Source organism: Anas acuta, chromosome 4 (assembly GCF_963932015.1).
Source record: "Anas acuta chromosome 4, bAnaAcu1.1, whole genome shotgun sequence".
Classification (NCBI taxonomy): domain Eukaryota; kingdom Metazoa; phylum Chordata; class Aves; order Anseriformes; family Anatidae; genus Anas; species Anas acuta.
This window is the reverse complement of record NC_088982.1, coordinates 67,016,670-67,041,224: the sequence shown is the minus strand read 5'-3', so window position 1 is coordinate 67,041,224 and position 24,555 is coordinate 67,016,670. Positions and strand designations below refer to the sequence as shown.

The window sequence follows — 24,555 nt, the reverse complement described above, 5'->3', positions numbered from 1 at the left end:
CATTAGAGGGACAGGAAAGGACATTTCAGCCATTGGTAGTACAAACCTTCTCTTTAAGTTCAGACAGAATACGTTCCAGTGCTCTAAACTTTCCAGAATCCAAGATCTGATCCATGTCTAACTTGAAGTCACTGACATTAGCGTATTGCTTACAAAGCAAATGTAGTTCAAAATCCGTCATTACTGTCATATCTTCGAAGATAAGGTCAGGATTTGCATCACAATGTGTGGGTTCCTATTAGCAAAAAAATGAAGGGAAATAATGCAATACACAACCTTGCTAAGCAGACTAGAAAATACAAACAAAATTACATCCAAAATTTCTGAAAGAACAAAAACAAAGTAGCACAACTAGACATGGACAAATGCTATAGCATGGCTCATGCAAGCAACAAAAGATGAAGTTTAGAACCCCAGGTTTATAGTAGAGGATTGTTACTTTGCAATTCAGCTTTTAAAATAGTTTGTACTACCAAAAACTAAGAAGTATATGCTCAACCTCCACAGTCATTACCTAGTTCCCATCAAGCCCTATGATCTTTCACCCCCGTATCAGATCTCTTCCCCTGAAGAGGCACTCCCTAAAAGGGAGATCCAATCCTTGGATAGATGGTAGAAGACATGGGAAGCCCAGCCCAAGATGTAGGGTGGGTAGAGGGATGTCATGCCTGGAAGAAAGAGGAAAAGAAAAGCCACATCTGGAGAGTACGATGGTATGAGCAGGAATAAAAAGGGGACAAAAATCCTTCATAAACCAATAGGTGACTTCTCCCCTTCCCCCAATCCTGTCTGGCTTTATTTTTAAACAAGCTGGAGATACTCAAAGCCAGCTGCAACTTCCTTGAGTACCTGCTGCATGTCCAAATTCTCTTTTGTTTGTACTTTAGAAACAGCAACAATTTTCCCCAAACTCCACAGGCATTAACCCCAGCCATACGATGAAAAAAATTAATAGTTCAGTATTTATTTTACATTCCCTATTTTACTTCTGTATAGCCTAGATTTCTTGCTACTCAACAAATACCAATATACTCAAGTGTCCTCCCAAAACCTTTTCAGAAGTATTTTGGTTTTAACTTTTGGGGTGGAGGGAAGAAGTATTAAGGGGGTGCTAATGAAGAGATGACTGCAGTCCCAGAACTGTTGTCTCCATTCTAACACCTGATATAAGAATCAGTGTTAAAACACATACAGAGCTTGATTAGAGCACTGGATAGACACAGAAATAAAAAAGCAGCAACAATGAATTAAGATTTGCAAAGACACACTTTTGACCAAAGGACTGACAAAGTCTATTTAAGCTGCACTAAATTAAAATTAAGAACTTGTGTTGAATCTCATCGCCTTACCTTGAGCATGAGTGTGGACATCGTTCTAAGCTTGTCAGTTGTGTAATACTGACGATGTAAGAGAGGATGATTAGCCATTTTTCGAAGTTGCATCATTACATTTCCCATATCAGAGTTTTTCTCTGTCAAAGAAATAAAAAATATTCAGAAGTAGCTCACAGGTATACAATGCATATTTATTTCTCAGAATATTATAAGGAATATTCTTTACATTTAATATTTCACCTATTAACTGGACTTAGGAAAAAAAATTATAGAAGGAATATAGCCACTATGAGTATTAGACATCTCTTGAAAGCAAAGATTTTTATAGTCACGTTTAACAGCAACGTAGGCATGGAAAAAGAAATCCAGCAAAGGCAAATGAGACACCATCACATACCGTTACTGTTAATAGTTTTCTTTAGCTTATTTAAGAGATCACAGTAGAGTTGCTCTTGTTTCTCAGACATAGCACATAATTCAATGAGATCTTTTTTGGGAGGTAGCTGTTTAAGGACCTGACAGGAAAAAAAAAAGTAGCAGGTAAAAACTGTACGGAATTACTGACTGCTATCTTACAAGCTCGCTTTTAAGCTATTTTACTCTTTCTTCTAATTCACCCTTTCATTTGCTGCAACTTTACTAACTGAAACTGAGTCAAAAGACTGATTTACAAATTGAGCACTTGATTTGGGTTATACTTCTCACACGCACTACTCAAGTAACATGACCTGCACACCTCAAAAAAACACACAAAATAACAAATGCAATACTTGGAAGCTACTCTGCTATTAATCACAGTAATTTATTTTTCAAACTGACAACTAAGTGTGTAAGAATCACAGTAAGATATGGATACGCTTTTCAGATTATTAAAGTTTTCCAGTGTTTTACACATCCAATTATAAATAGAAGCAGATAGGTTTTGGATTTTAAAATGAAGACATCTCTCAGTTGACTGCTTAGCACGGTAAATAATCTTTCAGTGATCTTTCTTAACTAAAATTCCCAGCTGCAAACAGTCAACAAATACTGAGCATCTAAATATCAAATTGCAGCGGCAGGTCACATTCTTAATTCCAAACTCCTGGAAGATGAAGAGTAGCTTAAGTTTCCTGCTTTTCTTAGATAAACAGGTAAAACTAGCATTGACAAAATACAGCATTGAATTATGCTAGTCCCAAAAATCATCAGGCTTTTTGATGCTATGGAACAATTATTTTAAAAATAAAATTTACCTCATCTTTTACTCTTCTTAGGATGAATGGTTTTATTATCTGCTTCGCGTGTGCAATCCTCTCCTTTTCATATATGCTTTGTTCTTCAGCACTCTTCTAAAAAAAATATTGCAAGAACTCAATTGCATTGTGAAATTTTCAGCTGGAACAATGCTATCTGTCAATTTTTTTAGATTTTAGGGAACCTGAGCCATAAGAGACAGATCTAATATGACCTAGCATTCTGAGACATCTTGTTATGACATATTTCTACTTGAAATGGTTTATTTCATTGTTTCACTTTCTTGATTTTGTAGTCACGTTACCTGTTTCCATAAGGTATCAACAACACAGAAGTATGGCAAAAAAAATATTAACTTGGAGAAAAGAATATACAACACTTACTGTTTTTGAAGAGAACATCCTTCGGATTTCACTAGTGCTGCTACTGAACATATGTGGCATGACGAAATTCAAGAGAGACATCAATTCCAACAAGTTATTCTGAACCGGAGTTCCTGTTAGCAGTAAGCGATTCTTTGCCTATTCATCCAAAGTGAAAAATAGTAATAAGAAACATTAGTCAAATGGATTAAAAATAGTATCAGAAGAAGCAACACAGCTCATGGAGAACTGAGAAAGTGAACTTAAAATGTAACTATTTAAATTTAAAATATACTTAAATCTCATGGAACTATTTCCTGGTGAAGTCAACAAGATATTTTGGGGATCTGTGGGAAATTGACCTCAGATCAATTTAAGATTATTCAAGAAGCATAATCCAGATGTAAGAAAATCCCTGTGTTTTTTTTCATTGCCCACATATCATATCTTTAAGGAAATTGAATATTTTAAGAACAAGTTTTGAATTGCAAGTACATGTCACAATTTAGTCTTAGAGATCAGCTTCTTAAAAATGCATTTAACAAAAATACTGAAAAATAAGTTGCAGTAATTCAAGTGGTAAGGATGTTATTATTGTACCAATACTACAGCGCTAAATCAGTCATTAGAAAAAGGGCTGTACTCAAATTTTCTCTTAAATGCTATTAACTTAGGGTGCAAGCTACAAGAAAAAATATTTTAAAGCTAGCTTTTCCTTTGTAGTCCTATCAGAATACATCCTTATATACTACAATATTTTTATATGAGTCATTTTTATTTTCAGAATAGCAATTTTATAATCTTTACTGTAGCTTAAACTGGAAAATTGCTTAACACTGAAACTGAACTACTACTCTAGTTGTAATGATGCTCTAAGATATTAGCTACATTTTTTTGGAAACTCGTTTCCATTGAAAGAGCTTATAATGCAGGATCTACTCGTGGAATTTCAACACCACATGCACATCACCAAGTTCTGGACCACCATGTATCTATCACTTTTAAAATCAGTATTTCTTTTGTTTCCCCACTACCCATAATGACAGAACAGTAAAATGAGTAATAACCCCCTCAACAAACAACTAAGTCCCTTACATTAATTGTCATAAGGTGCTGGTAGCGTACAGAGCTCATGTTCTTGAGCATATGACCTTCATCAAAAATTGCATAGTTAAGCTTCAGCCTGCGAAACAGTCCTCGATCGTCTGAGCTGCTAATTGCACAGTTATACCTGTCAGAAGAATTCATCATAAAAACGCACATTAAATGCAAATTTAACATGAACATTCTGCTACCACAACTAAATTATGTTCTATGTACATGTACTAAATATATATATTATATATAATATAATTTAGTATATAGAATATATAAATTATAATTTTAATTTTAATAGTTACAGAAAGAAACATAAGGGGCCTTAAACTACAGCTGCCTAGAAGTAATCAGCCATATGAGTTGATCAGTCAATGCTTTTTCCAACACTTTCCAAGTCACAAGACACACAAAACTTTTACAAAAACACAGTACCTGCTACAGCATTAATAAACATCTTTTTATCATTACTTGAGGAGAAAATGAAATTTCTTTTCCCATCTCACCAAATTCTAAACACTGCTTTTTAATTACTTGTTCTCTGAATTTCACATGCAAAGCAAAGATGGGTCAACATGCTTTACATGCCCCTCATTACGTGACATTGAAAAGAATAACCCTGATTGCCTTTGACTCTTTCCAAACACCACACAGAAAGATTGAGGAAAACCTCATGGTCTTTAGTAAAAAAATGGCAGATAACTAATTTTGTTATACCACTAGAGGTCAGTAGATGCTAACTAATTTTTTTTTTTTTTTTTTTTTTTTTTTTTTAAACTACTGTACTTACGTAGTTACAATTACATTGAAATCTACAACTTTATTATTAATGTCTGCCCGGAGATGTTTCCGGTCTTCCTGGGATCCTATAGAAGGACAAAACACAACATGAGTACAACTACATTTAATTTTAAAGCATATAAAAATTAAGATGGTATAAAGGAATACTATCAGTATTAAATATCTGTATTTAAACAGTTACTTAAAAATAATGCTTCTATGAACAACTCATGTCTGCTGAGGCTGTACATGGAACCATCTGTATCACTGGATTAATTTCTAAACTGCACTCCTCACCATAGTAAAAAAGGACATCCAGTTCAGGACACCACAGATGAACTTCTCTTATCCAGTTATCTGTAAGACATTTAAAAAAAGACAAGGTTATTTATACTCACATCTTACATAATTCCAAATGCACCTCAGCATTAAAACAAAAGCCTGATCTTAATGCAAATCCCTTATACTTCTTAACATTTGAGAGAATATTCTTTCTAAACACTGGAGAAATGGTAGCATTTAGGGAAATTAAGCAATCAACAATTGACAAAGCAGGCACCATTAGAGTCTTCCTTCAAGAGGCTTCAGAAGTTTTATACAGCAATTTGAAAATAACATAAATAAACCTTTCTCATGCGACTCTTCCTACTGCTTTACTAAATTATACTCCAAACTCCTACTGAAATCAAATATGCATGGTTTACAGCCACCACCTTACCAGGTCTAAAATAATACAAGTATCTACTGCATTTCATTACTTCTTAGCCTGATTTCTCCCCCAGACATTATTTCCTCGAGAAGCAATCATTTCATTCATTGACCGTTTTCATTTAGAAGTGTTTCATCAGGAAATACGATGCCTCTGGGAATTGGGAAAGCTTCCTAACTCTATGCAGTTCCAGGTGTGCAGCCATCAAAGCAGCCACTGATAATGTTTATCAGGCCAAAGGGAAAAGTGCTTTACAGTACACTGTGCGTGAGGGTTAGTCTCAAACAATCACAAACCACTGAGGAAGGGGATTTCTGGTAAATGCCACTTGGACCCAAGCTGGGGATGAAAAGACCCCTCAATGGAAAAGTATCAGAGAAACTATAGGCAGACCACTTCCCAGGCTTTACCTGCTTGACAGCATCAAATAATAATGGCTTGCCCAAGCTGCCACTACAGTTTATAAGCCTCTACAGCTCACTTCACAAAAGCGCTCATTTACAACACCTTGGATTTTGAAAACCTGGGTTCTAGTAGGTTTAAAAGCATACCAATAATGCCTATTTCGAAGTGATGTTGAACAACTTTTCTGATGTGTTAAAAAAAAAAAAAAAAAGCATTGGCTTCAGAAATTAAGAGCAGTATTTTCTTCCTAAGTTAAAATTGCTGCTTTTTTTCCTAGTCATTCAATAAACTCAATTTAACTCCAAAGATCTAACTTTTCCTAAAACTCATCAGCTTTGTTGATGTATTTTTTTCCACTCTATTCTTTGTACTTTCAACTGATGTCATTAAACAACCTAAACACAATTAAAACACACTATTAGCTTAATTGTTTTAGGATTTTGATCTGCCTTTAAAGATTCTATGCAAAGAGGAAAAAAGCATTGAATATTTTGAATGCAATGAAGCCTAACCCTAAGCACCACCTGAAGACTAGAAATTTCAGCCAATATTCAGTAAAAGATTTAGCTAAACAAGATCAAATTGTAACATGCAGCTTTGTTTGTTTTGTGAAGCAGACAGACTTAACATGGATTTATTTAATATTCTCTAATTAATTCAGTACAAGCATGCCTCTAGTACAGATTACATTCCATTTCAGATGATTTATGGAGCTGAATATCACACCACAAGTAAACTGTTTTCCTTCATGAAAGTGTTATCTTCACTTGACAGCCCATCCAGTTACCTCCCCAGTCTCTTTGTTAAAAAAAAAAATATAATAATAATAATAAAAAGAATAATTTTCAGGCTTACAACTTACCTAATGTTGAAGCTGGCACGACTATCAAGTGGGGACCTCTATTGCCCTCTTGGTAGAGATAAGCCAGAAATGCAATAGCTTGAATTGTTTTTCCTAAGCCCTAGGAGGAAAAAAACATAAAAATCAATTTAAACAAAATTTATAGTCTCTAGAACATAATAGTGTTTCATACTCCTCAAATGATTACACTGTGGTCAGTGTTAACTAAAGACTACAGATCTGCAAAGAAAAAATATTAATCAGCATTATTTTTGGAAGACATTTCCTTCTCAAGTACAGCTCCAGTCAAACTCCAGGTATTAACCTGCATCACACATGAAGTTTTTCATTTTAGTTCATCCCTCAAATCTTCAAGAAACTGTGGTTCAGACAACAGCTCATTTGGAAACTAACCGTTTCCTTCCATCTGAACCAATCACGCAAATGACAGTTCAGCTATTTCCGAAAGTGGAATTTAATAGGGAAATTATATTTGCAATACGCTTACATTTCTACCTGTGCTCACTTTCCTGTCTTTTGCACCATGGATTTGAAATTTTATCTTCTCTACCAGAAAATAAGAATTAATTGGTGCTTACAGGTATGAGAAATACAGAAATTGCGAAACGCTGCTTATGGCTTAGTGAAGCAAATCAATCTATTCACTCACAACACGAAAGACAGCCAGGATTAAAATCAGTTGACACTCAAAACCTCAAACAAAACTCTCTAATTTTGCAACTCATGAGGGGCATATTGACAATATATGGTCAAAGCACTGGAGAAGCAGGAAAGGCTTGTGCTGTTTTTGTCAACCCCCCCCATATATTTAACTATTTTGAAAGCAATGGAGAAATGCAGAAGATAGGGGCTCACTACAGCTAAGCGCTGGACAAGCAGAGTGAATGGTATTTATTTGCACAGAGCTATGAAAATGAATGGTTCAAGGATGATCTTGTGGTACAACTGGTTCCTTTCCATCAGATGACATCATATGACTTGTAATTATCACTGTCCATGAATCTCAGGTTACCTTTTACTTTCAAATTGAGAGCTCAGCAACTACTTGTGTTGAAAAAAAAAATGTGGGAAACAGTTGGAGAAACTGTGATTCGTATTAGCTAAAAATAAATGACAAATTCTTTCATTTTTTCCAAGTCCTAAGCAGATTATAACAAAGTCACTTACAATACTTTTAACAGTCCTTAAATAACCAGTTTCACACTTACCATTTCATCAGCCAAAATACCATTCAATCCATGTTTATGAAGAAGTGCTAACCAGTTCAAACCAATCTTCTGATATGGCTTCAGTTCCAAACTGTTAAAAAAAAAAAAAAATCAGGTTTACCACGTTACCATCGTTTGTTTGTTTTGCCATGAAACACAGTTTTATACTTATGTTCATTACAGTATGGCAAATTTAATGCTGCCTGTATTTTACTCCACTCCAGAGAAAAAAACAAACACAAACTACTTAATTCATCACCTGAGCACCAAAGAGCATCTCTGAACTCAAAAGTGCATCTGAATTCTCATAAGTGTTAAACAATCAAAATGAACACTACAATAAAATCCTTTCTTTTAAATTAGTGATTGACAACCAGTTAAAAAGCGTTACACAGCCAGTAATTTTTAAAATACAAAGCAATAGTTATTACTGCCAGTGTTGACACCAAAAAGAAAACACACACAATCCACAAAACACTCCACCAAATCGCTTACTGTAGAATTTTTTGCCAAAAGAGACCAAAACAAAACAAACCACTACTGATAAGCTCCCTTCACACAATTCCCTTTCCCTCTCTGCTTCTATTTTCACACACTAGAAAAATTATTTTGCTACTTACCACTAAACCTTACAAAACCTAATTGAGGTTCTACTCTGGCCACTTCAACTCCACACTTACTAACCTCTTCAAAACTTTGTCCCATCCTATTCCTCTGCCTGTCACCTATTTCCAATCCTCCTCAACTCTCTATTACCAATTTATCTGCCTGGAAGAAACCCTTTCCTTCAGGGCATCCCCCTGCATCCCTCCCACTGTATATAGAGTTCCAGATCATTTTGCATATCTACTTTCTGACTGAGGTCCCCAGTGCAGCTGACAACCTTTACAAGTTTGCCCAGATTATGTGTCATTTGACATCTGACACACAAGATTTTCTGTTAGTGAAGCAATTTTGTTTGTTCATTTGTCTGGAAGACAGGGACAACTTGTAATCTCATCTCTTAAAATTTTACATTCATAAAAAATTGGAGCTATTACACTGTTATATATTTTATGTTCATAATCCATATCTTCTTTCCTGATGCACTTGAAAACATTTGTTGCATTCCCACAAGCATTGCAAATGCATCCCTGGCTAGATCCCTGAGAGCTGCTGAGCAAACACAACCCTGCTTTTAGAGAGGACAATTTTGAAAATCCTGAGGTTCAAGCACAGCTTACTATCCAACACCCTTTCAAATATTTAACAAATAACAACACCTCTTATTCAGAATGGAAGGCTGCTCTATGTTCCATCCACATCCTCCATCTTCAGTAATTTTAGTTACTTGTTTTGTTAGTTTATTTGAAATGTCTTCACATTTATTCATGAGCTTGAGAACCACATCCCTCTCCTTCAGCAGGGTCTTGCAATTCCACACGATGTCTTCTGACAAGCCACTAGTCTTAGTCATTTTTGTGAACTGCAAAACAAAAGAATAAAATACTGTGAACACTGGTAACAGACAGGGAAGTAGCAGATCAAACACTGGTTTACAACTCCCAGCACTGTGCCTATCATCTTTCAGTTCACAAAGCTTTACAAGATTGTGCTGCCAGCACTGGAGGATTCATGTTTTGCTCCTTAGGCTTTCAGCAAGTTTTCCCCTAATCTTTCTTAAAACAGCAAGAGAAAAAGCACTTCAACACTTTCTTGTTCTACTGGTATGCCCTGAAAAATGAAGTGATTCGTGTAGCTGCTACTCTTCCCTCTATGCACCTGCAGCATACCAAGGATTAATACACAACAGCTCTGGCTATCTTTGCTAGATATTAGAAATACAAGGTATGAGCATAACATAAGGATCAAAGCAAACCACGATATGAGGAAGGCTATTAAGAAACTGATGCTGGCCTAGAAGGGGTTGGCAATAGACCTGTTAAAAAACAAAAATAAACAAAAAACATGCACAAACAAACAAAAAACCACAAACAAAAAACCAAACCCAACCAACCAAAAAAAAAAAACAAAAAAAAACACAAACCCAGAAAACTGACAGTAGGGAGATCGTAGATTTCTTAGTATGGAAAAAAACACATTTCATTATGCATCCAGAATTGAGCATTATTAAATCCCAGATCTAACTGTACCTCAAATATAACATTCACATCAGTCGTGGGCAGAGCGGAAAAAAAAAAAAACAAAAAACACTTCAGGGCTAAGAAATTCCACAAAACTATTTATTTATTTATTTATTTTAAGTCACCAAGTGCTAGCATGTTCAGAAGACCAACCAAGACTAGATTCATCTCTATCAGTTCTTCACTTTTTTTGTGTGCACTCGTTTTAGGACAGAGTTAGCTCCTTCACAGCAGCTTATACGGTTGTGCATTTTGGATTTGTGACCAAAACAGTGTTGATAACCCACCGATGTTTTAGTTTTTGCTAAGCTGTGCTTAGAGAGGGTCAAGGCCTTTTCAGCTTCTCATACTGACACACCAGAAAGGAGGGTGAGGATGGGCAAGAAGCTGGGAAGGGACACAGCCAGGACACTGAACAAAGCAGTATCCCAAACCATACACCTGACACCCTGCTCAGCCACAAAAGCTGAGGTGGAAAGGAGGAGGGGGCAACATTTGCAGTTACGACTCTCATCTTCCCAAGTATCTGTTACACGCAATGGAGCCCTGCCTTCCTAGAAACGGTTGAACATCTGCCTGGCAGTGGGAAGTAGCAACTCAATTCCTTGGTTTGCTTTGCTTGTGTGTGCTGCTTTTGCTTTCTGTAGTTAATTCTCTCTATCCTGACCCAAGAGTTTTCTCACTTTTGCCCTTCCAATTCTCTCTCTCTCCCTGCTGGGGGGGAGTGTGTGTGCATGTGGGATCAGAGCTGCTTTCTGTGTTTCAGCTGCCTGCCAGGGTCACACCACAACAGCATTAAGGTACTTTATCAAACTCAGATTCACTTAAACTTTTTTTTTTTCCTTGCAATGAATACTACCTTCTTTGTAATCTTGCATAAAACAACCTGGTCGTTAGCACTTACAGGTAGTTTTCAATGATAGCACCACCATTTTGACAAAATTTTAGCAAGATTCAGCATGCTTTCTTTAGCACAGGTATGTTTGAAGTCAGTATTATCTTTTTTTTTTTGAACCTTATTTGCCCTTCTGCAAAACAAATACATTGTCTAAATGCCACAGCAAGCAAGCTGGCAGATGAGTCAAAATACTGGAATCTTTGATTGAAATACCAATTAATACAAGGTTTGCCCTAACTCCTGAGCACGTCTGGTTTACAAAGTTGAAGCACACCACTGCTTGAAAACAGAAACACGCAGTTAATCCATGAGGACATTTTTCTTTCCATAACACTTTGATTCCTTAAATAAAAGGTAGGTATTTTCTCCTGTCTTGGCTGAGAACAAACCTTTAAGTGGTGTAACTGCTCTGCCACCATCCTCAACTACTCAAAAGAGTCTCCAAGAAACACGTAGATATAGAACACATTAGCACTGTTTAGCGGTGGACTTGTCACTTCTAGATTGAAGGTTGGAGTAGATGATCTTAGAGGTCTTCTCCAACCTGAATCATCCTATGAAAATGTATTTTTCTCCCCCCTATGACTCCTTATCACAGTCCTTCATCAACAAATTTTAAGAATTGAAGAATACAAGTACCTTTGGAGTCGCCATTCTTTTATTGAAACTGAAGTACAGGTTTGCCCTGTGTGTGAAACCACACCTGACCGAAATTCAGAAAAATCTGCATCTGTTACAATTTAGCACAAGGCTTAACAGGAATATATCCTCCTATTATTCCTTTCTTAAAAGGAAGAGGATAACATAGAACAATTATGCATTAAGCGATCGATATGGCAGAGTAAAAGCCAGTTTCTGTAAAATGACTAATACAGGTAGGTCGTGGTTTGACTTCAGAAAACTACAGCGAGCAATGCCCTCTACTGACAGTCCTCAGTTACAGTGTTCAGTCTTATTTCGTTTGTGGTTTTGTCTATTAAAAAAAAGTTACCAACAGTCATAGGTTAAACCAGGCTAAAGGCACATGTCAACACTTGTGCAAAAGTTTTTTAAGTAGACATCTCTTAATAAACAGTTGCAAAGAACATGATTTTTAATAGGCGATTAAAAAATTTCAACATTTGTTTTGATGCCTAAAGCCTTGGTTGGCACGAATCTAAATCCTGTAATCTATAAATGAAGGCATGGAGAATGAAGCCATCTGTTATTTAAAAAGTTCTATTATTTCACATCAGCATGTTAACATTCATTTCCAAGTTACAACAAGAAAAATTTAGCCACTGGTTTGCACATGGAAGAACAGCATTATGCAGTCACGTATAACACGAGTAGAGCTGCGGAGAGCCTTTGGGTGACGAGGGGCTCGCACCCCCTGCCTTCCAAAGGGGTCCAAAACTTTGAGGCCATCATGGGCACGTGAACATGGAAGCTTCCACAGCACACCTGAGCAAACACCCGTGGTGATCCCGCGTGACAGCAGTGCCCAAGGGTGAACGACCACCGACCACATTGGCAGCCTGCTCAGTTTTAGTCTGGAACACGCAAAGGCAATTCAGGATTTCACTTCACTGCTTAAGGATAAAAGACAGCCTCAATCTTGATCAAAAAAAGCCCAGCTTCACTTTGAGCAGCAGCCATTTCTAACCCAATGTTATCTGCTGCATCCACTCTGTTTCTTCTAGTGCAAGACTTCTGGATTGTTTTTTGCTAGTTTCATTTTTGTGGGAGTTTGTACACGTACAGCCAAACAGAACAACAAATGACAACAGATTTGAAGCTCCCCTCATTGGGGATATTTCTCTCTTACCTCATATACTATAGCAGCAAACAGAATATGACAGACAAGTCTACGTTTTAGGAGATGGTTATGACTCAAATGAAGTGACAAACTAAAATGTACTATGTCAAAAGTTCCACATAATATTTAGTGTCATTGGTATAACTTGCATGTATTCCTTAAGAATTTTGAGTTCTTTTAAAACTACTGTCATCACTTGAGGTCTTTCATTACCAAAAGAGATGGTTTGCTTTGCGACAGAAACTGTAGACTGCAAATGAGAGCAATTAGAGACAACACTAAAGAGGAAATTTAAGCAGTTACTTATAAAACCTTAAAAATAAGAAACTAAAATTGTATTAAGCTCCCTCCAGTATGCATGTCCACATTTACAAGAATCAACGTGAAATTGTATCACACAAACAGAACAGGGCAAGAAACAACAAACCCAGAAGGCTCAGATAGGCTCTTTCTGGCCTTTTTAGCCAGTCTTTGGTCTCTCTCTTGTTTCACGCACACCCTGAACACCTACAGGTATTTTGGTTATGTGATCATGGTTTATAACCTGGTTTCTGAGGATGACATTTCCAACATGAGCCAATTTGAACAGTTTGGAAAAAGAGTGTAGTTATAGGAATAATTCATCACCGAGTTTTTTAGAGTAAGAAGGAGAAGGAAAGGCATCAGGTATCAAACAGACGTGTCCTCAATACTCATCCCTCCCTTTTCTCCTAGTCCCCACAACCCCTCTTTCTGCTGGCAGCCCTTTAGCTTGTCTACCCCATGTCACCCACCTGCTCTCCCGGTGCTACAATCCCTAATGACCCATCCCAGAAGATGCCCCTCAACTGCTCCTCAAGACCACCAATTTCATCATCACACCCTCTTTTATCTTAGCTCCAACCTTTGTCTGGTTCTACAACAGCAGACCATGCTCTTAGATACCCCCCAGTCAGAAAGCAACACTTTCTGAGCTTTGACTCAGAAATACACTTTTTAGGAAAACAAGCATCCCAATATATGGTAACCTCCTATTCTCATTAGGCACACAGAGTATTCCAAGGGAGGTCACAAGTACTCGCCCAGAAAACCATTGATGCTACAAATGAAGAAACAGATAGCTAAAGCCTCCAAGAAATATCCAAGCACCGCTCATGCAAGATGGTATTTGATAGGAAACTAGCTGGGAGTGTTATCTCTAACATGGAAAATTGCATAAAACTACGCTCCTTGAAGTTACAGTTATCTACAGCAGGAGCACTTATAAGTTGCCAAAGTAATTCATTCTTGTGAGTAAAGACATTTCAAGCTCTCTTCATTTACTTTAAGAACCTTGTTTAATCACTTTTTTCCTGTGCATTACAAGCATCACTAGATCAAGTTAAACATCTGCCCTAAGTATTTTTACAGCAGATATTTAAATAATTCCAAGTATTCTCAGTAATTTCTTAAGTTTGAAATTTGTTTAAATCCATCCAAAAAAAAAAAAAGTCTTAAGGCAACTTAAAAGGTTTGTCTGGAAAAAGATTAGCATTTTAATTTAAGTTTTCCTGGAATAAGTCATCCAATTTCTGAACAGGCTTTCCTATTAATGCCATTAATCTTCACCTCAGGCAGAGAGCCTTAAGATCTTCCTCTGTTCTCCTAAATAACAGTAACATCGAGTGCTTTACAAAGGTTTTACCAAAATAACTTACAGTATCTTTACAGTAGGTATTATTACAGTAAAAATATACCTTAAAATTAAGTCAATTTATTCAGTGCTAAAACAACCAACTCTCTACATTTTTCTACCACTCTATTAATCGGTAGGGAAAAATGCTGGGTCACTAAGCTACTGGATCTTTATAAACAATTAAATCACTCTGATATTAAACATCTGCTAAAGTTTCCTGCAAATTACTTCTACTCTGGGCAAGTATTCACAACACTAGACAAACATGTGGTTGCTGACAGCAGCAATCTTTATGAAAGAAATATTTGGAACATGAACAGGCCCATACAGTTTTTCTGTTAAATATTTTACACAGAGAAAAGGATAAGAGCCCTGTAGCAAATATTTTTGCAGAGAATTAAGCTCAGGCAAAACCCAACAAGTTTAGAAAGGAACTGCCGTGTGACAGATGTTCTCTAAGAAGCCAAGGGCTTGAGGCAAAACGGATTTTTTTTTTTTGCAGCATATCTGTACCTCGTTTTTTTTCTTTTTTCAAGGATCTCTCTCTTATCTCCCCCATTTGCAAGACAACTCTTACAAAGATCATTTTGTTTTCTTGAAAGTTTATTTTAGTAACTTTTGCTATTTTGTGGTAAAACAAACAATAACATTTATTATTTGTTTTTATGCATATTGAAGAAATCATATTCTTCTCTAAAGAAATATAAACAGATCTTGTATATATTAGTGGAGTGGTTTCAGAACACAGACTGGTTGAAAAAAAAAAAAAACAAACACGTACCAATTACTCCTTAAGAAGGCCTACACAGTTATTGACTTAAAATTCAAAGCACTAATAATTAAACCAAGACCGTCTGCCGTAACGCACTTCAAATTTCTTATTAGAACACTGCCCGTATTAGGTCTGACGTCCTGCAGTTAACTGAAATGCATGAAAGGTGAAGGCAACAAAAAAAACATGGGAAACATTTGAAAGTAACATCCCAGTGACAGCAGATAATCTACTTACCAAGAGCTATTGCTTTCTCTTCTGTTGTGGATTGTGGTTTAGCCTTCTGATGCTTTACCTTTTGTTAATAAAAACACAACAGCTTGCTCCATTAAAAAAATGGCTGCGCTGCTTAGCTAGCAAAACCATGCTAGAGACAAAGCTGAAGCAGGTTAAAAAAAAGAACAAAACACAGACAATGACTGTTCCCTGTCTAAAACTGAAAATATCCATGCTGGCATCTTCATCATGGAGCTACCCTTGAAGCTGCTGCTGCTGCTGTTAGAGTAGCTGCAGTAAAAGTTCTGCCACATTCTCGTCTTCTGCATGGGTTTTCAGCTAAAACAGCTCAGAACAGGCTAGCAAACACCTCCTTCCTAAATGAAAGCTCTAATTTCTTCTTCTGCAGTGAAATCAACCAAGTTTCTACGCTAAAAAGTGAGTGACAGTAATGTCAGCCAATCAGCTTGAGTTTTTCAGCAAAATCACCCCTTAATTCATTCAAAATTAGGTCATATGACACTGTTTGAAATGCTATTGGCTTACAATGAATGTAGTATTTTAGCCTAATCAGGCTAAGGCCACCCATCTATGCCTCTCTAGACCGAAGACACCTTGACTCTAGGCACGCTGGGGATATTAAAACAAGAATGCAGACTTACCAGAGCTTCCCAACTATTAAAGGGCCGGAGCGCTATTATCTTCTGAACCTTTTTCTGAGAACACTGGGGAATCAGCGTGAGTTCACTGGGGGAAGCATCTTGCAGGAAGCTAAGGATTTTAGCTTTGTAACCATCCTCCATCACTTCGTCACCGCTGCTGTAGTCCTGGTCAAGGGAGCTACCACCTTCTTCGGAACCTGACTCGTCCTCCGAGTCTTCCATCTCTCTTTTAGTGCTCCAAACATTTTTGCTTTTTTTCCTGAAGCCGTTCTGCTCCCTCCCAGAAGATTTCCGCTTCAACTTCTGTTTATTCTCATCACTTCTGCTGCTTGCAGAGACTTTGGTCCAGTCTGAAACTTCACTTTTGGAAGGAAATTCCACGCCTACAGGTGTGGTGTAGAGAAGGCAACAAGTCAACACATACTGGTTAAAGGCAAATTAAAACCTACTGCTCTTCCAAAATGAAGTCACATATGTTAATATTAAAATTGTGTTTTATATCAACACGGCGCCTCAACAGCAGGTGTTACCAAGAAGGGAAAAAAGCGCAGCAAATGCCATTCAAGTCTGTTTAAAACATGTAAATAGTATTAACTAGGAGTAGGTGAACAACACTAATTTGTATATTGCTCAAATAGCACAGCATTTTGAGCAACTATCCTAGAACACAGATGAGCAACACAATGTTGTACGTGTGAGCTGCAGAAGCTTTGAGGTAAGAGCAACCTCGTATAGCTTAAGAGTTGTGATAATACTACTGGGATGAGATACCAGTCCCACTCTATCCAACTGCCAAAAATGAATTCTGTTGATTCCAGTAAATAAACCAACTTTCACCCTCCACCCCTCCAAATTATACATTCTTCTGTTTTTACGGCATCTCAGTGAAGCATTAAATGCAGGGAAAAAAACAAAACAAAACAAAAAAAAAACATGCACCTGCTAAAGAAACTGAAAGAACTAGGTATTTCATACCACAAAAACACTACTGCCTTGAAGTAAGATGGAGATTATTTAACAGCATGTGGGCAACTCATTTTCAGGAAGGATTTTTCACCCCCTAGCATCTCACTTGCAATGCTTTTTCTTCTGCCCAACCCCAGCTCGCTAGTGAGTGACTCCAATCCCAGGATCTATTGTTTCTTCTTCTGGTTATCGAGAAGGTAAGGAACCAACCTTAGGCATACGGATAATTGGATTCCTTTCAAGTAGAGAGAACTAAGAATAGTATCCTATCCCCAAGAGCACTGAAAACAGCTGATATAGCAAAACAGACACATTTCTGACAGCTGTGTAACACTCTGAAAAGTCATCAACTCATTAAACAGTATTTAAGTTCTAATGCGCAGATTTACCTGGGGTCACAGTTTTTGAGTTCTTGTTCCCTACCACAACAAATGTAGTGATATTTACATGTTGGTTGCATAGTTTAATGCCTGGTTTTAGTATTTTTCTATACTAAAAAGTATTTCAAAAATATAAATAAGCTTATGTTACATGTCACCTATACAGATATTGGCAGTTACTGAATTACAAATTACTCAAGTTATAAAAAAACAAGTTATTTTTAAGGAAGTGGAAGGGGAACAAGTGTCAGCTTTGACACATTTCAGAATATACTTTATGATATAAGTAATTACAACTCCTTATGTAAATCTATATTAGCAAGACAAAAATAATTATCTCTTATAAATAATGATAAATTTTGATACTGAAAAGTAGAGGAAAAATCCAGTTTCGTTCTTTTACCTCCATCTTCCCTTCCTCAATACTATTTTCAAGCATCAGTTAAAGCTTCTAGATGTAGCGCTGTCAGGACTGTCATTACTGGACATTAGAAAAGATTTATACTATAAGCCTGTTTGTTTTGTCTTGGGATAAAATGGATTATAAATCTGTCTTTACCTTCACCGTCTTCCGCAAATACTCTCAGAGCTTCCTGTGCTTCATGAAACACCCAGTTATGTTCCTGAAGTACATCTCTCAGCTCCTAGTAAGCGATGAGAAATTTTGTTTTGTAGTTAAGATAAGCAGAAACTAGAATTCTCTATATATTAACACTGATATATGAACACTGAATTTTAATCCCGTAAGGCAAACACTCTTCCGCTATGCCCTTAAGTCAGAGGATTCAAAAGAAGTGAAATCAGAAGTAGAAAAACCTTCAGTTCATCTTTAGCACAGACCTGCACTCCACTTTTCAAAAAGGTGGGAACACATAAACAAGCTTTGCTTCCAACAAATTAAAAGTACAGTATTAAAAGGCCCTGATCAGTTGCTGAGTATCTGCAGGTACTAAACTACTGCAACACACACATTACCTTATCTTCTGTGGGGGGTGAAGGCCAGAGGGAGGGGGATTTACCCCATACATTTTATAAGAGGCCAGGCTTGCCATCAGGACCAAAACAGCAGGACAGGAAGTTCTGTATAGTCATTGACTAATTCCAGCTGCTCTCAGTCAAGGGCAAATTGCATTCCAAGGGCAGGAGCAGTGAAGGCCTTCCTACCCTTGAAACCTTCTGAGAGCACTGCTGGTATAAGAACCGCTTCATTTGGACTACTGACAGCTACCATTTTCTTAAGTCAAAATCTGATTTGTTATCAGGAGACATGAACTCACCTCCTTATCCAATCCGGGGAATGTATTTTGCAGCTTCTTTACAAGCATCTCTCGCTTCTCCCATTGTCTTTGAGATTCTGACCCATCCAGCTATGTTTAAAAAAAAAAAAGAATCCGTTTTAGACTTAATGAAATTTACAGAGAAATCAAACCCCATTAATACCACTTACCTTAAAGAGTCACTCCAAACGACAAAAGCACTTAAGACAAATCCAGGTTGCAGAAATGATTCCTCATACACAATCAATACCCAAAATACAGCTAAAACTTTCAAGAGTGTAGAAAGTCTTCAGTCATGAAAGACTGGCATTCTTTATTTGATTAGCATATACAGTGCAAAGTTACATACCAAAGCATAAATAATTTAAAATTATCTAGTTCTTATTTTTTTTTAAATAAAAACTATAGTTAGTAGTGATTCTGCATATTTCAGGCAGTAGGGTTAACATTCAGGAGGTTAAGGAGATTAACAAGTGTGTAGTATTTAACTCGCCAGAGCCAATAAACATGTCAATTGGCGTGTTTATATGAAGATTTATATGTTTCAAAAAGAAACAAAAACACAACAGAACCAATACTGTGTCAAAGCACCATAAAGTCACATCAAAACTTGGCAAAAAGTTTTCGTCAACATGAGCTCCACTAACAGCTACTCTAAGTTGGGAAAGAGGGAGGTTTCTTATGAACGAGTGCCAAAACTTCTACCTGCCACAAGCTGTTTTGTTACATACTCAAAAAAAAAAAAATAAAAATAAGCAAGTTCCTTCCCAGGAACTGAATGCAAAGTGGTTACATGTCTACTTATCTACAGCAAAGATAGCAACATACGTATTTACTTAGCTAAATGAAACAAACTAAGTCACCCAGAAGTACTTCCACGTAACAGAGGACATGGTTCCTTCCCTCAGCATCATTAGGAAAAGAGCTACGGTAAATACAAGAGCCAGTAAAGCGATGTGGTGTGCTCTAGCTTTTGGAGCCAGTTACCCCAGAGAGAAAATTTCTCAGCATGAGCTAAAAAACCTGCAAGCATTCCCATTACTAATCTCTAGTACAAATTTTAAAAATCCTCATTTCAGATGATATTTTTCCCCACTCCTCAGTCTTTTAACTGTAACAGAACTGTTCAGCATAGAAATCGAACTGCTGCCTAAAACCAGGTCCAGTGAAGGTTGTTTGCTACACCAGCTGGGTAATAGTTCAGTATCTGTGCACAAAGGTCAAAGTAATCATTGCATTTAACATATCTGATTCATTGCTTTCCAAGATTTCCCTATGCCATAGTTCTTTTCCAACCTAAATGATTCTATCACTACTATAGCAAAGGATAAGAGTTACAAAAGATGTTGAACTTTACGTATTTGAGGAAAAATAAGGAATGACCTGATGAGGCAAGTTGCCTCACAGCTGATAACTCCCGTTAACATTCACAGCAGCTGAACTGTACCCAGTTCCTCACATACTGCTGCTACCTGTCATCAATTTCTACCCTAAGAGCAGTAACTAGGCCAATTAGGACACAAATCTATAAATATTGAAGAGCAAAACAGGTAGCTTCACTTAGCATTGCCAGAAAGAATAAAGCAGAAAAACTCAGAGGGCAAGATTTGAATTTGATGGGATTTTCTGATAAAAAACACGAAATTCATGCCACTACTGTCACTGATCAAGTCAGACGCTTCCACTTATTTCAGAGCACTTAGACAGAAAATCCAATACTTACGTGATTAGCTTTTGGCTTTTTTGCAGATTGCTCATCACTGTTGTCACGGTTTGTGGGAGAATCTTCTAATTTCCTTTTGCGAAAGGTAGCTTTAAAAAGGAAGCAGAAAAGAACTGGAAATTACTTTAATTAAGTGTACCTCAATATAGTAGGATGATTCAAACCAGAGCTATAGGAACTACTTGTTAACTGCACAAGATGTTGAATGGTCTTCTGTAGTAGTTTCTTACTATAGTCCACAGGTGCACAGTAACTCCAAGCACAGCCGCTGCTTGAAAATACATTTCTTTACCTTATTTACCTCCTCAAGTTTTATTTAGTACTCTGGCAACTAAGCAATTATGTCTCATAGGAAACAGCTTTATTTTTTTAAACTGCCCCATATTTTTACGTATGAGTAAAGTTGTATCTTTTAACAGTAGTAGTTTTCCAAAAGAAAGATTTCATTTAAGCTAAGTGCTTTTGGAAATTTGGTGCCTAACCAAGGCTAAAACCAAGCTGTGAGTTATGAAACGCACTCCACTGCCAATCTGGAAGTGCTGGTGATTGATTTCTGGCTCAGGTGCCCACTAGAGGTTACTATCAAACAGTTTTCAACATTAAATCAAAACGCTTCTAAGAGAACTATGTGTATCAAGTCAGAGATAACCAAATATCGGTGATACCTGAATTATTTATGAACAGTTTACATGAGCCAGAATTTTGAGTATCTTTGGGCCCAGGTGATAAACAGAGATTACCATCTGAGCATTAAGACCTGCCCAGTCAGGTGCATTTTTCACTGCTACGATGCACACCTCATGTTGCTTGAAGCAGCAATTCTTACTAGATGTTACTCTTACTCTTTTTACCGTAGCTCAAATTATTTAAAGTTTCCTAATCTTTCTGGAAGCCTGCTGGCAGAGCTTTCACGTCTGTCACAAGCATCTGCAGCCAACCTCTCATCCCAGACTGCCAAAGGACAGTCAGCAAACAAGCGGTGCTCAGCTGATCACACACAAAAAACATGCTTGCTTTCAAATCCAAAGGACCATATGGACAACCAAAATAGCTTTAATTGTGAAGAATTAAGCGTTCACATCTTTGCACAGAAACACATTTTTGTATGAAAATACTTCCAAATACATTTTCCACTAGACTAATTCACTCTGGTATCAAAAATGGAAGTGGCATATAGATAAAAAAAAAATAAAAAATAACACTTCCCAAAGGCAGAGATAAGCACCAGCAATAACTAGCTCTTCATTCAAGTCCCAGATATCTACCAGAAAAGACTGGTAAGATTTTTCGGAGCATATTCATTTTTAGATACCAATATAAAACACACAGAAGCAGTGTACCTCAAAGAATCCAGAAAACATGTCGACAGGGGGGAAGCAGCTCTCCTTCAGCATTCATAGGACAACGCACTTGACTTTTCTGCCCAAGAATCTCATTAAACAGTATGGGCAGAAAAAAACAAAAAACACAACATACTGCTAGCTTAAGACTGAAAAATGTGTTTAGCCTTGATACCAAGGCTAAGGGCAGTCAGGCTGCTGTTGGGTAAAGCACTAGAAGTGTTAAGGAGTTAAGATCTTAAGATTGCTTAAGATCAACTAGAACTGCATTCAGGATTGTTAATTCTGAATGTGAACAGGGACCCTGCAAACCTCTCTGCCTCACAGGCTTCATAGAGTATTTCCAAGATTAAGCCCCTTTCTTTGAAGTCATGGGCTGAATGATTGGTCTTTGGAAGAAAACCAAAGAAATAAATAAAACTGGTCAAGAGCAATTTGAGTGACAATTAAGCTGCAGTGGAGAATCTGGATAACCATGATCTCAGGAACCTACCAATATAAAATTACTTATAAATCAGTCTGTGATCATCTGAAACTAAACGCATCTACAACTGAAAAACAACTTCCTAAAGGCATTCACTTTGCAAGGTATACCTGATTTTTGCTTCCTGGGCCAAGGCAACACTGCTGAGGGAATGAAGAAGCTGTATGATCGCTAGTTAGGATTCATCCTTGGAGTGTAGGCAGGGTACATGGAACCCTCCAGAGAAAACCTTAATCCGTATTTTCTTTTTAATCAACAAGCACTGAGAAAAGCAACTCAAGGGTTTCAAATTTTAGAGGCACTTGTAATTATTTCCACTGTTATCTGTTGTTACCACTACAAAAAGCAAAACACCGTATGACAGTGACTTTCTTACACTATTATGAAAGAGACAGTCATTTCTGTCTGTTCAAAAAGCAGTAACATCAGAGAACTTCACTTGAGGTGTTAGCTCAGAAGAACCCACACTGATTTCATAGTTTTCAAGATGTATAAAAAGCAACAATGGAAACGAATCACAAGAAGCAGGTATTGCTATAACTTCACATCTTTCATTCGTGCACACTTTTTTCCCGTGTGTCACATCTGATCTTTGTACCTGTAAGTTATCTGCAATGATTCTTATTTGAGTTATAGAAACAACAATTCAAACTATACAAGTTTTGTCACTATTAAGGAAAGGACCAAACTGAGAATGCTTTGTCAGGCCACTTTTTTTTTTTAAGCCAAATTATGCTTCATAATATTGTATCTTGTCCCTAACTTCTCACCCAGTCAACACCTCATAACAAGTAAAGTATGTCAAAAATTGACATGGAGAAGCAGATGTTCAATGATGTTTCCACTTTTTAAAAAAATGTGTCCAAAAATGAGATGATTTATACCATCAGGCATGCTCATTCTTAACTAAATATTTTATATAACAGATATGATTGAAGAGAATTCTGCTGCCAAGATTCTTCTGTGGGCTTCTATCGAAAGCATATGAAACAGCACCCTTAGATCAACACAAAAATGGCCAAAAGGCAGAGTCTAAATACCAGAAATCAGCATTTTAGTTCAGACATTGAATTGCACCAAAATTTAGAGATGTCTATTAGCGTGAAGTGATTTAATATTAATCAAAACCCTTGAAAAGTAATCATCTTCCAGGAAGGGTTTTTCCAGGAGCAGCACTCAGACATAGCATGTCCCTTGAGAATGTGTTGGCTTCTCCCCACCTATCTATAGAATCATGCACACGGCAATAACCTCAAAATACTCGACAGTCAGAAAGCATGGTCTGGTTAGATTAAAAGATTAAAAATCCTGTTTTAAAGGGGTTTTTTTGTTTGTTTTTGTTTTGTTTTAAATGAGCTTTTCATTATCTATTAAAAATCTTGGAAGTTGTAATGTTTTTCCTCCTCTGACTTTTGTATACAACAGGGAGAACTGAATTATCAAAAGATCATCTTCTACGTTAGATACAGAATAAAACTATATTCTCCCTCAGCACATGAGCTTCCTATAGATAGTTTCCAAATCTATGGAAATCCAAAATCAAAATTGATCTGTACGAAAAGACACGTGAACCACTTAAATAAACTAATCAAGAGTGATTATAAACAGCTTTCTCCATGCTATCCAAACCATGAAGATCTTTCAAGAAAGTCACAGACAACTACACTGTAAACAGACAGACTGATAAAACAGCTCTTTAAGACATAATATTCATAATGACCTTTCAGTCTTCTCCCACCACAAACACATGACAAATCCATCAAAAAGATTAACAGAATATAGAGGTTTAAACCCTGAACTTAAATGATGTCAAGAGCAAAACCCAAAGCCTGAGATTGCTGACCTTTTTTACATGCTTATCACGTTCTGCACATTCCCACATCTTGGGATTCTTTGGTAACATCATGTAACATCATGAGACTGCAGGAATTCAGATGCAGAAGAAGAAAACCTTAAACAAGCTCTGGGGACTCAAAGCATGGTTTGGTGGATGTTTTGCTACAGAACCACGAGGAATTACCTGCATTAATGTTTAAGCCTACCAGTTCTTACTAGGAATTACAAGTCCGTAAGTCAACCTGAACAGAAAATCATGACAGGGCTTGACACAAGAAAGTTCTAGTTAGAAATGGCTACAATTCTTTTTTATCACCAGGTTTCTCACCCACAACATTTAGTACTACTATCTTTAACCTATTGCTATTTACCTCAACTTCCAAGCAACACAGGAACCATTAACAACAACAGTCGCTTACTTAAAAGACCCCACAT

General features: G+C 36.9%; 1 protein-coding gene across 4 annotated transcripts in view; it reads right to left on the bottom strand.

The window, feature by feature from the left end:
• SMARCAD1 (SNF2 related chromatin remodeling ATPase with DExD box 1) overlaps positions 1–24,555 on the bottom strand; it is a 43,184-nt gene that overhangs the window by 3,542 nt on the left and 15,087 nt on the right. For all 4 annotated transcript variants that reach the window (XM_068681720.1, XM_068681723.1, XM_068681721.1 and 1 more), the window contains 15 exons: positions 20,461–20,549; positions 18,738–18,827; positions 18,020–18,104; positions 16,115–16,497; positions 9,254–9,456; positions 7,992–8,082; positions 6,784–6,883; positions 5,105–5,164; positions 4,818–4,893; positions 4,028–4,163; positions 2,954–3,091; positions 2,570–2,665; positions 1,732–1,849; positions 1,350–1,471; positions 47–235 (listed from right to left, as the gene is read on the bottom strand). In XM_068681720.1, coding sequence (XP_068537821.1) covers positions 47–235; positions 1,350–1,471; positions 1,732–1,849; positions 2,570–2,665; positions 2,954–3,091; positions 4,028–4,163; positions 4,818–4,893; positions 5,105–5,164; positions 6,784–6,883; positions 7,992–8,082; positions 9,254–9,456; positions 16,115–16,497; positions 18,020–18,104; positions 18,738–18,827; positions 20,461–20,549 — 1,976 coding nt within the window. The remainder of the gene's footprint in view (positions 1–46; positions 236–1,349; positions 1,472–1,731; positions 1,850–2,569; positions 2,666–2,953; positions 3,092–4,027; positions 4,164–4,817; positions 4,894–5,104; positions 5,165–6,783; positions 6,884–7,991; positions 8,083–9,253; positions 9,457–16,114; positions 16,498–18,019; positions 18,105–18,737; positions 18,828–20,460; positions 20,550–24,555) is intronic.